This window comes from Poecilia latipinna, unplaced genomic scaffold (genome assembly GCF_001443285.1).
Source record: "Poecilia latipinna isolate Pla-1442-1.1 unplaced genomic scaffold, P_latipinna-1.0 Scaffold1370, whole genome shotgun sequence".
NCBI lineage: Eukaryota > Metazoa > Chordata > Actinopteri > Cyprinodontiformes > Poeciliidae > Poecilia > Poecilia latipinna.
Genome location: NW_015113986.1, coordinates 134,325 through 147,735, shown reverse-complemented (window position 1 = coordinate 147,735; position 13,411 = coordinate 134,325). Strand labels below are relative to the sequence as shown.

General features: G+C 38.4%; 2 protein-coding genes across 8 annotated transcripts in view; one reads left to right on the top strand and one right to left on the bottom strand.

The window, feature by feature from the left end:
• Positions 1-11,807, bottom strand: part of LOC106962091 (neuronal acetylcholine receptor subunit alpha-7-like) — a 17,617-nt gene extending 5,810 nt beyond the window's left edge. Inside the window, exons 1-9 of one of the 6 annotated variants that reach the window (XM_015056259.1) lie at positions 11,458-11,807; positions 7,842-7,923; positions 5,221-5,360; positions 3,206-3,250; positions 2,668-2,777; positions 2,036-2,115; positions 1,615-1,782; positions 1,055-1,249; positions 95-181 (exon numbers count right to left, since the gene is read on the bottom strand). In XM_015056259.1, the coding sequence (XP_014911745.1) occupies positions 95-181; positions 1,055-1,249; positions 1,615-1,782; positions 2,036-2,115; positions 2,668-2,777; positions 3,206-3,250; positions 5,221-5,360; positions 7,842-7,893 (877 nt within the window). In that variant the 5' untranslated portion in view covers positions 7,894-7,923; positions 11,458-11,807. Of the gene's footprint in view, positions 1-94; positions 182-1,054; positions 1,250-1,614; positions 1,783-2,035; positions 2,116-2,667; positions 2,778-3,205; positions 3,251-5,220; positions 5,361-7,841; positions 8,162-8,194; positions 8,280-11,457 lie in introns of those variants that run through there. The other 5 variants (XM_015056258.1, XM_015056257.1, XM_015056260.1 and 2 more) reach the window with 5 other exon arrangements.
• Positions 9,912-13,411, top strand: part of adar (adenosine deaminase RNA specific) — a 26,554-nt gene continuing 23,054 nt past the window's right edge. Inside the window, exon 1 of one of the 2 annotated variants that reach the window (XM_015056255.1) lies at positions 9,912-10,053. The gene's annotated coding sequence lies outside the window, so the exon portion shown is untranslated. Of the gene's footprint in view, positions 10,054-12,703; positions 13,148-13,411 lie in introns of those variants that run through there. The other variant, XM_015056256.1, reaches the window with a different exon arrangement.

Genomic DNA, 13,411 nt, shown 5'->3' with positions numbered 1-13,411 from the left:
CCTGTCCGGAACCAAAAAAAACAACAACAACCAGAAACGATGCCCCGGTTTTCAAAAAAAAAAAAAAAAAAAAAAAAAAACAGAAACAACTAACCGATCAGGGGCACGGAGCCGGAAGGGGCGGGCATTTTTTCTGCAACCATCAGCATGAAGACGGTTAGAGAAAGCAGAACGGTGATGCCTGAAGGCAGACACAGGACACCAGGGAGTCATAGTGAGAAAAAAAAATACCATCCTTTAAGTATGGAGGTACAGGAATGGACCACAGTGAAATATTTATCGAGTGTTTGATTTTCTGCCTAATTTATCCATCTTCCTGGCACTCGAAAGGTTGTACTCAGTTCATCTTTTTAACTTTTCCGTCGTTGTCACCACTTTCCTTCCATTGGTTCATTCTGCTTTAATAAAGTACTGATACAAAGTTCTGATTTAATGTTACTGGGGAAAGATTAGAACAAAAACTCTTTAAAACAGCTCAAAGGTATACATGTTCCTTGCAGTATATTTATTTGGGATTTTTATTCTGAAGCCAACACAAAGTAGTGTGTTGTGTTTTTTCAAACGTAAAAAAAATAAAAAAATGCCTCTTCCTGCTCAACATGCTATAGCTAGACGTTCTTGTCTTGGAAGGTTTGAAGTTATTCTACACTACAGCAGAATTATCTACCAACAAAACTGTATTTTGCTTTCAGTTTTATCTTAACTTCTGAGTGCATGTTTATTTTTGGAGTAAAGGGAATTATATATAAATGCACAGCAGACTTTTCTAATTTTTTAGTCATTAAAATTTGGAAAAAAGAAGCAGGTTTTTTTGTTGTTGTTTTCACCATTTTTGCACTACTTCACATTGTTCACATAAAATCCCAGTAAACTATATTAAGTTCACGGGTTTACTGTGACAAAGCTCGCGGATATAAATACATTTTTACAAGGCACTGTACGCACAGCTAGACATGAAGAGATTAGATATTAAATCCATGCTCTCACACCACAGTGCGTCCCTTTTCATCCCACCACACCATCCCACCTCCTCCTTCCAGTTGTGGTATCTCACCGAGGCTGATCTTCTCCCCCGAGTTGGCGGGGAGCAGGAAGACCAGCAGGGTCATGGAGGACAGGAGCACGCACGGGATGAGCAGGTTGAGAGCATAGAACAGGGTTCTCCTTCGCAGCGTCACCACAAACGTCACGTCTGGGTACGGCTCTGCGCAGCAGTCGTAGAAAACCTCATTACGACCTCCGGGGACCTCTGCAAAGACAGGGAAATAAAAAGATGCGGCGCAACATTTTTTTATTGTTCTGCAGCAGAACGTGACTGATGGCAACTAATAAAATGTTTGGTGTTTTTTTTTTTTTTTTTTTTGCGCGGCACGAGAGAAAAGAATGTGGCGCAGGAGCGGAATTGATCAAAAAAAAAAAATATGGCTGAATATAAATGTTTAATTAAAATGCAGTGGACGCATGCAGGATTTAAAACCCTGCCTTTTGTAATTAGTAATAATAATAATAATAAAAAAAAACTGTGGGAAGATACTCTGAATTGTGACAGGTTTAATTAATCTGTGAATATTTACAGACGCATTATGTTCCAGCCCAGTTTCTATGCAGTCGTACCCATAAGGTCCCACTCTCCGTTGGGCATGTACCCCGACACATCTGCCTCCCTCATCTGGATGTCCAGCAGCCAGCCGTCAAAAGTCCATGAGCCAAACTTGAGCTCACAGCGCTGGATGTCAAATGGAAACCATCTCACGTCCACATTGCATGTGCTGACAAATATCCCTTAAAATTCAGAGACAGGAAGGAAAATTGATTTACAGCGCAGTAACAGCCCCCCCCCCCCCCCCCCCCCATATGTGACACAGAGAGGATGTGATTAATAATTAACTCTCATGGCAGTCATGTGGAAGAAGGGGGAAATTAAAAAATACCTGAACGCAGCAGACATTGTTCTAAATTAACTTTCTGCCGGATGAGTGTATTTTGTGAATGAATAAACAAGTTAAATTCGGAGGCTCCGGCTGTGCAGACCTACCTGGAGGCAGATACTCACAGAAGCCACTCGAGTTAACCAGCACGTTGGTCTTAAACGTGGCATCGAACTTGTCGTGAGCGCTGAAAAAAATAATAATAATTTTTAAAAAAAAGACAGTAAAGTGACGAAGTTTTAAGCAGAATTTGGGTTAAATTGCAACCTTTCTTAAAGTCTTAGAGTTTTCTTAGAGTGAAATAATTAGACTTGTTCATTTTTGTGACATTCTGGATATTAGAAATCCTTAAAAAAATTTAAGAAAAATTACAAATAAATCCATGTGAAAAGTCCAATGTGAAAAAAAAAAAAAACAAACGAACAAACTTCAAATTAATTTTACTGCCAGAAAGGACAAGGTTTTCAAATAATGACGATTTCAGAGTGGCCAAATACTTGAATCTGATTAAGATCCTGTGCCATGGAACAATCCCATTCAAACCCCAAACAAATCTCATCTTGTTTAGATGTTTGTCTTTAAGATAATGGACTAAGGCATCAAGTATTGGGAGGGAAAAAAACATGCTCAGTATTATGTTTTTTTTTTTTCTAATTTGCATGACAATAAAATAAATTTCCATACATTTTCAAGCTGCAGGAGCCTTAAATGGGTTTTTGCGAATGCATGAGGCCCACACCTGTTGTAGAGCAATATGTCAGGGGTCCAGACCTGGTCAGGGGTAAAACGGAGGTTCTTGACTCCAGGATACTCTGACTGGTTCCACTGGAGATAGTGGTCATACCACTGCTATGAGGCACAAGCACAAAATGATATAAACAAGTGAAAGGACTTGGCTAAATTATGTACATACTGCATAGCCTTTTTCTGTGTCCTTTTTGTTTTCCCATGAGGGAAACATGTTTCCTGTCAGCCCCCACTCTGTACTGGGGGCATCGTCTTCATTTAAGCTCATGCTTATAAAGTCTTACGGTGCATATTAGGATTTTGATCCATGAGAATAAAGTAAAAATAGATTCACTGAGCTCTCATAAGGCCATGTTTAGGGAAGGAGAAAGAAGCTGTCATCCTTGTGAGCAACCCATTATCATGATAATGAAAGCCAAACAGCATCCGGGATGACACTGAGCGTACTACTGCAATGGGCAGCAGCCCGCAAAAAAGCTTTCTGCAACACAGATCGATACCACATTATTAATGTTATCTATTATACTCACCATCTGCAGCCAGGCGTTTGTGGTGAGGATCTGATTCTTCTCATCCTTGCAGGACACAAAGCAAATAAGATAATAAAGGACTTTGCAATTGGAAAATAAATAAATAAATAAATAAATTATTCTACTTTTTTTTAAGACTGCCTTAAAATGTTGCATTTGTTGGCTTTGCCTGTCCTTTGCATTTAGATTTCAGCATACACTAGTGTCGGTAATTTACATGCTCTTCTTTATTCTCTGCATTTTAAAAAGGGAAGAATAAAAAGAAAACATTCAAAACAACAAAGAATCTCTCATACTCATTCACCCAGAGACGTCATCAGAATCTTTTTTTTTTTGTTACATCTAAGTGAATAAGACAATTTCAGCATGATTTTTTTTTTTTTTTTTAGGGTTCGGCAAATTCCTTCGCCTAATGTTTGAGATTCATGACATGGATGGATAAAAAGTCCAGCTTGTGAAGACCTTAGAACCTTTGTTTTGACACCTCCAGCTGAGTTCTGATGCGCTGTAAGGGTTAAACCATTGTTCCTGCATCCAAGTCACAACTTGGCAGCAAGCTAAAAATGTCTTCGTCATTAAAGCGTTCAAGCAATTTCTTTCAGTGTTCTGCATTTGTAAGAAGTCTATAATCTTCTCCAAATGTTCTTCTCAACAGCAGCCTTACTTAGAAATCAAGGATTTCTAAGTTAAAAAAAAAAAAAAAAAAGCTTCTGCATTGACGCATAGCTCACAAGCTAATTCCCACTACAAAAGAGAGCTCTGCAAGGTGGGAACACTTTACATGAGGGCACTAATCAAAGCAACACTTCACCAATCAGGCTTTCATCATAAGGTGGCCAGTGAAAAGCAGTTGCTTGCCCCTGAGGCGCATGGCAGCCTGTTGAGAAAATGCCAGAGGCACTTGAGATGTTCTCCAACCATGAGGAGAAAAATCCTCTGGGCTCAACAAACTGAGACCTCTTTTAAGCTACAGAGATGCTAAAAGTCTTCACACCTTTACAGATTTCTTTTTCCTTCTGTTTTGGATTTTTTTTTTTTGCTCTTTTTTTCCCCCCAGATTCTGAAACAAATTTTAATATCAAACCAAGAGACATGAGTTAAAAAAAAGGATTATTCTGTGGTTTAATGTGTTTTAATTGTTGGGAGTCCGATTATTATTATACATAAATATATAAATATATATATTTTTTCATAATTATGACCTGTACTGCCGTTGCTGTGACTGTGTGTCCCTTGGAAGCCGATTTATTAACTAAGTGGGACTTATTGTTAACATAAAAGTATAATAATTTCATTGTATAATTTAAACATTGTGTAACTTAATTGGTTATATAATGACTGGACTCTTCTTAACCACGTTTTTTTTTTTTGTTTATTTTCACTAGTAGTTCTGCCTGACCTCTAGAATCAAGAACTCACTCATAGAGAACATTTCTGGCAGAAGATCATGATGGAGAACATCCCCAAGCTGAAGAGCACTTGGGTTATCCAACAGGACAATGATCCAAAGCGCGGCAGCAATCTCAGCTCTGAACAGATCAATTATATCAAAATAAAGATTTTCAAGTGGCCTACTCAAAGTCTGGGCTAATACCCTACTAAGATGCTATGGCATGATCCACAAGAAGAGCATTAAAGCTCAAGAAGCTTCAAATTTCAATTCAAGAAGAGTGGGCTCTTTGCCACCAAGCACGAATTCCAAGTATTTGAAAAATTAATCAGGTGTTAATTAAAGGAAACACCTGTTTTGAGCACATTTGTCCAGCAGTCTCGCTAGGCTTGCTTGTGTGAAGGTTTTTCAGGCAAAGCATAAAGCATGTGGATTAAAAACGGATGGAATACGACCAAAAACAACACAAACCCTTTAAATAATGAACAGATCAAACACCTGAAAGGTCTAACGTAAAATGAAATAAAATGTTTTGGCAACCATACAAACAGCTCTGACTTTTCCTCTAGATTTCTCTTGGTTTTCTGAGCTAATAACAATAATAAGTAGGACTACTGAGGCATACCACATCCATGACCTGTATTAGAGTGAAGGAGAAGTGAACAGTGAGGGCCTGGGAGTCGTTGGCCACTGGTCTCTCCATAGGGTTGTAGTCCCTCAGCAGTTCTTTGAGAAGATAACGCTGGTGTGGACCCTGCACTGATCCTGGACAGACGGCGGTGGGTGGGGGTGATAGAGGGGAGAAAAATGTCTGTCAGATCACAAAATAAAGGAAAATTGACAAAAGAAGGTAAGTACTGCAATTATAGTGATGGATTTAGCAAAATAAGGGAAGGAAGGAGAGAAAAAAAACACTACAGAGTCATTGGAAAAGGAAGTTAGAGGATAGAAATGTGAGTGTGCGCCCAGGCAGGGAAAAAAAAAAAAAAAAAAAACGAGTAGGAAGACAGAAATAGTCCCGCTCTTCTTAATCAATTACGTCTTTGATTGATCACAAGGACCCAGTCGGAGTCTTCCCTCTGCCATAAAAGCGTCAGCTTCATTTTATTCAGGAAATAGTGAGGCCATTAAACACTGAAACACCCCAGACAGACACACACAGCACTCACAACAATGAGGGCTTAGGAAGCGCTCTCTCTCTCTCTTTGCCACAAAACTACGCTAAGAACCTGAAATCACTCTCGATTCATACTCTGCTGTGTAATCCCAGTTGATTTGGGGGAGATGTGTTAAAGGTGGGCGTAAGAGATGCACTAAATATGCTAAAAACAACTGCAGAGAGCAAGGAATAGTTGTACAACGTCTGTTCTGTAGCCAGACTTCACGGTGGGAGAGCTCCTGGAAACGGTGTGTGATTAATTCTCTCACTGTGGGGTGTCAAATCTATATTCACTAACAGAACCTTGAATATGACTCCGACTTCACAGATGGAATGCCTGTATGCAGGTTAATAGTCTCTCTGTGTTCCTCTTTAGGTAATTTACCACCATGATTACCATTTCCTTTACCTTTCACATCCGTGGTGCATTTCACATTTATCACCACACCTTGTAATGATGCGCTCAAAGCCTTAAAATACATTGATCTTTGTTGCGGTGGTTAACCTCACACTGGAAATTAAAAAAAAAAAAAAAAACGAACCTTCAATTTTAGCATGTTTATTCAGCTGGAAACACATTTGACTGAAATATTTGTCATTGCTGTCACAATTATTGGCACTGCAAACGAGTCCTATTAAGTAAGTAATTGTTCATCCATTACTATTTAATTTGATGAGAGTATTTAGTTATACTTAGCAAGCCATATTTTCCTGCTGTCCTACTCAAAATAGGTAAGACGTGAAAACAGAAAAAGGGAAAGGGGAAAAATTTGGGAAATTCTCAACAACCGTAAACAGATCCATCCCACCTGAACTGTGGGTCTCTGCAGCTCCCCCAGAGTCAATATGGGTCTTTCTAGCTGCTTCTCTGGTTAATGTTCTCTTTCACCCACCTCTCAATTTATGCAAGAATCAAATTGAATTTTGGAAAGTCAGGAATTGTGCTGTTCAATTTTGAATTTCAGATCATGAAGTCAGCATTGCTCTGTTAAACGTTTTAAGCTTGGGAATTGTTTTATCGTCCAACCCTGCTTTCAGTTTTTCCACAACTTTATCCCTGACTTGTTTTCTATGTCCCTTAATCCTCATGATTCTTCATGCTCTTCACTAACGTTCACAAACAAACCTCTGAGTCCTTTGCAGATCAGCTGGATTTACAACAAGATTAAGCCAAACACATACGGACTACTAAATAAGCGACTTAAGGGCTGTTGGTCGCCCCGAAAAGTGTTTGTTGTATTATCCTGATGTAATTGACACAAGAATTTTAATGAGATTGAGGAGGATGTTGTCTTCATTCCAGCTTCCAGCAAATGCAAACATCAATGCCTTGTAGATCATAGATGGCTTCATGTGTGATAGCAAAGTAGCTTGAGTGCATTTTTTTTTTTTTTTTCTTTTTGAGCCTTCATTTTATCTGTAAATATGCATTTTACACGTGACACTAGTTAGCCTCGCTGAGGCACAGGGCAAAATAGAGAAGTTCATTTTAGTTCAAAGGATTCTAATGGCAATGAGAAGTGGGGAAAAAGGCAGCAAAGCTGCAAAATCACTGTAGAAACTCCATGTTGACTCACATGCAAAAAAAAAAAAAAAGTAGCAAATGTGAGTGCAATTTAAGAAAAAAAAAAACAGTTTTTCCCACTGAAGTGGGCTGACAGCATAATGTGACAGTAAAAGCTTGGGACAAAAACCATTGTTGTAAATACTGATGTCATGAAATTGTTGCACCTAGAACAATATTTTAAGACAATGGTAAATCAATATGAAATATATTTATACAGCATATAAATTGCTAACAGTATGTATATCCACCAATTTTAAAGAGATATCATACATATGTATATATATATAAAACCCAGGGTGTTATCTTGTAAACTGCAGTGGAGATGATGACATATGATAGTGTAGCTGGTTCATCATGAAAGGAAATCAATTTTCTTTTCTGACCCACTTTGTTTCTAACTTGCAGAGAATACATTTTTTTCATGTGCAAATACAGGAACGTACAAAATTTACATCCAAAAGACCCACTTGCTCTTGTTCAAGCACAGTCCCGCTCAAAAGCACCGGTCGAAGTCACTCACCTCGGAGCAGAGTCGCCAGTATCAACAGCCAAAAAGCCACCGCTTGCCTCATGCTGCATTCCTCACTATGAGCACAGGAAGACTTGCAGAGGGAGAAACAGAGATGGAGGGAAATAAATGGTAAACTAGTGTAAAAATGGGCATCTGTGGGGAAAAGAAAGCCTGCTGAAAATAGGCAGAGATTAGTAGTACTGTCAGCAGGGGGAGAGGAAAAAAAAAAAAAAAAAAAAAAACGAGGAGAAAAGGAAGAGGGAGCAGCAGACACAGAGTGGGTGAGACATGCAGTGAAATGAACACTCCAGTAAAGAGGGAGATGCTGTGTGGGAGTCGATCAGATTCAAAGATGGGCAAACCTTAGCCTGTGGTCAAACTCGTCCTTTGTGCTTCCATGAGCTTTCATTTCTGCAGACTTCATGGCAGTTACTGTATCTGCAACTGAATGCCAATGATCCTCAGTCGTGAAGCCCTTTGATGACTATCTCCTAGACTGCTTAACTTTTTTTAAGTAACCTTCCAGATCAGTTTATTTTCCATCAGATAATGAATTTCTGTTTTCACTTAACAGCTTCTTAAATACATTTAGATATATGGTATTTTGAGTTTGTTCCAGTGTTTTAAATTTACTGCAGGAATCAGTAATTGCAAGTAGTAAGTGGTAATTAAAATAATTTTTTGAAAAAGAGTAAACTGACATCAGTTCATTCAGAACACAACACTGACCCCAAGTGGATAAGACAGTAAGTACAGTCTGTAAAATATTTGAAATTCGTCTTTTCCGTTGAATCTTTGACCTTCTTTTGAAATTATATGACAGATCTAGACTTAGACTAGCTACAGTTTTTAATTGCAGCGCATAATCCATTAAAGGAGCTTTTAAGTAAAAGTTAAGATTGCCGTCCAGCTAAATCGCAAAACCCTCACAACGTGTCCCCAAATGTGCCTCCAAAAAAAAAAACCCAGCTATCTCTCTGTACTGAAAAAAGTTGTGCGTGAATATAAAAGGGAGAATTCAGCAAATCAATTCAATGTAAAAAAAATAAAATATTTACCATCTTCATAATGGTGGTAGTCGTGATGCAGGAAAGTCTAAATGATTAGGTACTTTACCTTCATTTTCCAAGATTTTAGAGAAAGATGGGGTCCATCAGGAAATGACACAGATGTTGATGTAAGGATTTATAAGTAACTGATAGTACTAAATATAATTGTAACATTCATGTTGTATTTGGCAGTAATTATATCAGTTTTATAAACACATACCGGTAATTTTCTCTCATTTTTTAAAGATTGTCATGCATGCAGGTTAGTGCATGTCTCTTGAACTGGTCAATTATTTTATTGGAATGCAGAAATCAGTATAAATTTCACATTGATTTTAATAGGTGAAAAAGATGCTTTTCAAAAGTATGAATGCATGTTCTATACCGATTATATATATATATAACAAAAATATATAATACATAAGCAGGTGAAGGACTGGCATACACCAGGCTGGGCTTAAATTCGACCAAGAGCAGTAGCAGTACCAGAAAGCAGTGAGAACGTATTGTTATTCTGGGTTGCCTCAGTGGATTAATAAACCATCAAAAGGAGTCTTCTTACTTGGACAACAGACTTCTTTTGCTGCATACAAAATATGTTCCTGTTGTGTCTGTGGCTTTTCACTTTGGATGTTGGACTATAACAAACAAAGGGATTCACTACATATTGTATGTGTGTGTGTGTAAATATTAAGCATTGTGGTTGATGTTATCAATTAATATGTAATTCCCAAGAATTTTATTTATGGTAGTCTCACTTTTAGTCTTTTCAAAAGTTACTCTCAAAGCGTTTTAATGGCTCAAATTGTATACATATTTTTTTTTTTTTACAGAGTGTGTGCTTCCTGCACGTTTCAATTAAAATCTAAGACAGCTCAAATAATCACACTTAAGGCACATTTAATATTATTATTATTATTATTATTATTATTTTACACATTCTTCTAATATTGCTTGGAGCATCTCGAGGGGCTGAGATGCCTGCTGAGGACGTAGTAGAAGATTATTGGAACCTTGCTCCGTACTGTTACGTCACTCACATGCGACGGTGTTGCCGTTCGCTCCAGTTGCAAACCGGAGCATCGCATCTCGGCGCATCGCTTGTTTGATTGTTTTTGTCACGGAGTTCACTGAAACAGCAAGCCGCAGTGGGAGGAGTGAGGCGAGCTCAGGTAATTGTTTAAAGATGGTTTATGTTTGCAAATGACTTGTTGAGAAGTAGTTGGCTCTTTGGGGGTTTCCAAACATTTAAGAGAGAACAGGCAGCAGGCGGGGCGACGGAAATGGTGCAGAATCGGAGCTAGCAGGATGGCTAACGTTAGCTTGGAGAAGGACCGACGTTCATTTAGCAGCTGCTTGCTTTTGCCACAATTTAAAACCTATTAATCTTTCTTATTCAGACAGTTTATTGTGTCTTGGCAGTTTTAAAGGTAGGTGCGTGTGAATTTCAAGTATTAAACTGAAAACTTTATGCACACTTGGTGAAAAAAAGCGTCTAGTACAACACGAAAACATCAAAGGGAATATTTGTGTTATATAATGTGTATATTTGTTAGGGTTATTTTTAGAGATGTTTGAATTTCAGATTTAAATTCGATTCAGTTTTAAAGTCATGCAAACGACAAATACAGTTAAATTTTAATTGCCCCTGCCCAATAAGAATATTCCCTCAGTGCATTTGAATAAAATTGTCAGCAACGAATAAATCGGCATACGTTGATTGTAAGTTAGTTTATCCAGACACTTTACAGTTTCCCTGTGTAAAAAGTTATTTGCGTTTATTTACACCAAGTTACACTGGTCTCAAGCCAATTACCCCACATTTCCCCTCTTCTTTTGTTTACTTTTTCTAAAACTAACAATGCCGTTCAAAACCATTGCATTTCAATTCATTGTGATTAAGTTGCTGTGAAATATCCCAATGAATTACTCTCCTTGATAATTACAATCATTGATTCTCAAACCTGAAACTGCCGGCGCTTGCTTTGAAGCCATTTAAGTGTAATGACATTTAAGTGTAATGACTGTCTTTGAGGCGCCCACGTTGCTAACCTATGACGCCTAGAGTGTGTAAGCTTTGTCCTAATCTAATAAAAATCTTTGCATTTGTTATTTGGCATAAGAAAACTTTATGGGATCCAGTTTCAAACTTGTATTACATGAACGGGTCAAACTTGGACAAAATTATTTTACACTTATGTCACAAATGCTGTTTGTGATGCAATACAGTAAACCTTTTGTTTAATTAATTAGAAACCACAAAAGATTAACCTCGGAGCTTCGCTGAGGATGTGGCAAGTCAACAAACCCTCTTTTTAGGCCTTGCTGCCCTGCCTTTTATGTGTTTCCCTTCCACCACACATCTGACTTGAATAAGTGCTTGATTAACAGACTTGTGCAGCTTTTGATGGCATGCAGACGAGCAACTTTCAATAAGTTGCTCTGGAGCAGAGACGCATCTTAAAAATGAAGGGCAGCGATCCCTGAAGACTGGGCTTGAGAAACACTGGTTTAGGTGAAGACTCCCTCAACTCTTAAAGTCATAAAAAAGCAGTTTATTTGCAGTCAAAACTCACCTTGGCTTGTGTTCTTTACCAGGTTACAAGCTGAAACGTCTTTGACTACATCACCAGATTTTTTTATTATAAATAAAGCAATTTGGATTGCATTTTTGCTTCCTCTAATATCTTAGACACCATCATCTGTCTCAGCTGTGGACAAATGCTGAAGTGGCAACCTGTCCTGCTGCCTGGATGTCTCACTTTCATTCAGTGTTTTCACGACATGTGCTAGTTACTTAACCACTTAGCAATTTTGATAATTTTATAGTTTGGTGGTACAATATCTGCAAACCAAGTGTCTATTCTTATAGGGGGCTTTGACAGCCAAGAATTTAAAATGATTTTCTGTTTTTTGTTTGGTTTTTTTTGTTTTTTTACTCATGATCTACTGCAAATAAATCTGTTAACTACCTTCGGATAATAATGTCCATCATCAATTTGTTCCTCAGAGTTTTTGGTTGGTTTGATCAGGAGTCACAATCAGTCATGGTTCATGTCATTGAACCAGGAAAGAGAGGGAGAGCTTTTGAATTTAACATAACTTAAATGTTGCATGCAGGTATTTGACTACTAACTTCCACAAATATAAGTATTCATCTACAAAAGCTATCCTGACATGCAATGGTTTTTAGATACATAGACAGGAGATGATTATTTGATGGGAATGACGAGTTTGATCAGGGCAGCTGCTCCATCTTAGGACGACAAATTGATCCAAACATGGATCAGAACCGAAATATACAGAAATGTGATGTATCATTTTTTTTAAAAGTGTAAAATCTATTTATACGTAAGGGTTTATTATGGCTCACTGTTTCTATCACTCGTGGCAAAATCCATCTACAAGAATAAATAAGCAGATAATACAAATTTTTATTGTAATTATAAAAAACGTGTAATAAAATTAGACGTGCAGTTGGAGATGGACCCGGAGCTTTCTGTGCTACTGACCTCTCCAGACCGAACCGAGACCTGGATTTTCAAAATAAAAGGAGCGTGTTCCGATGTGCATTTGGAATGTAAACTCAAATCTTCTGTTATTTGCCGCACGACCTTTCGGGAAATCAAAAGAGCTGGGTGGGGCAAAACGCCTGGGGATAGCAGTCGGAATGCGAAATATGTAATTTAGAATACGCTTCCTGATTATCAGAGTCAATAATTTTCCCTTAATGTTTAATTTCATTGTGAGGCCCTGAGCTCACCCGGTGAACGTCCTCTGCCTCGCTCTGAGAGTGCGCAGTGCTTATATCCTTAGGGGGGGGGGGACTGGCGTGGTCACATGACCCGCAACAGAAACCTAACTTTTACCAAGAAGAGAAAACGAAACTTAACTTTCTCCCACGTTCACCCCCGCTCCTTTCTTTTTCCTATTTCTCCTCATGTTCTGTGTAGCATGGTGCAACATTACCGTCATGCAGTGTTTCTAAGCGGGCTTTGGAAAGCTGCGGACTTTACTGATCTAACTGAGATGATCCAGCGTGTTTCACTCTTCATTTAAGCTACCTAGCGCCGAGATTTTATTCTTCTATCTGTTCCGCGCGTATTTTTCTTGTGTGTAACCTTAGTATTGTAATTTATTTTATTTTATTATTTTTCTTGTCAAACAGTTTTAATAACTTGAGCATTGGAAGACCAAAAACTGAAACCAGCAAGCCTAAACGTGACCAAACTGTCTTTTTCACCTTCTTCCTCTGATCGTCTGAAGGTGAGATTCATAACCACATGTACTAGTAGTGGGAGGCCTTGATCATAGACTGCTGTGCTTCTACAGCCAGGCTGCATAGAGACTATGCAGATGTTGATTCGTCACTCTTTGTTCACAAATCTGGCCTGGCTGTAAGCATAGAGACATGTTCTGTCTGAAAAATACATAGTTGTATTTTTGGCTGTCACATGTTGCCTTGCATCAGGATCAAAGTGAGTCAGCTCCAGCCCATGTTTGGCTCCCAGGCTGCCGTACCCCCCCCCC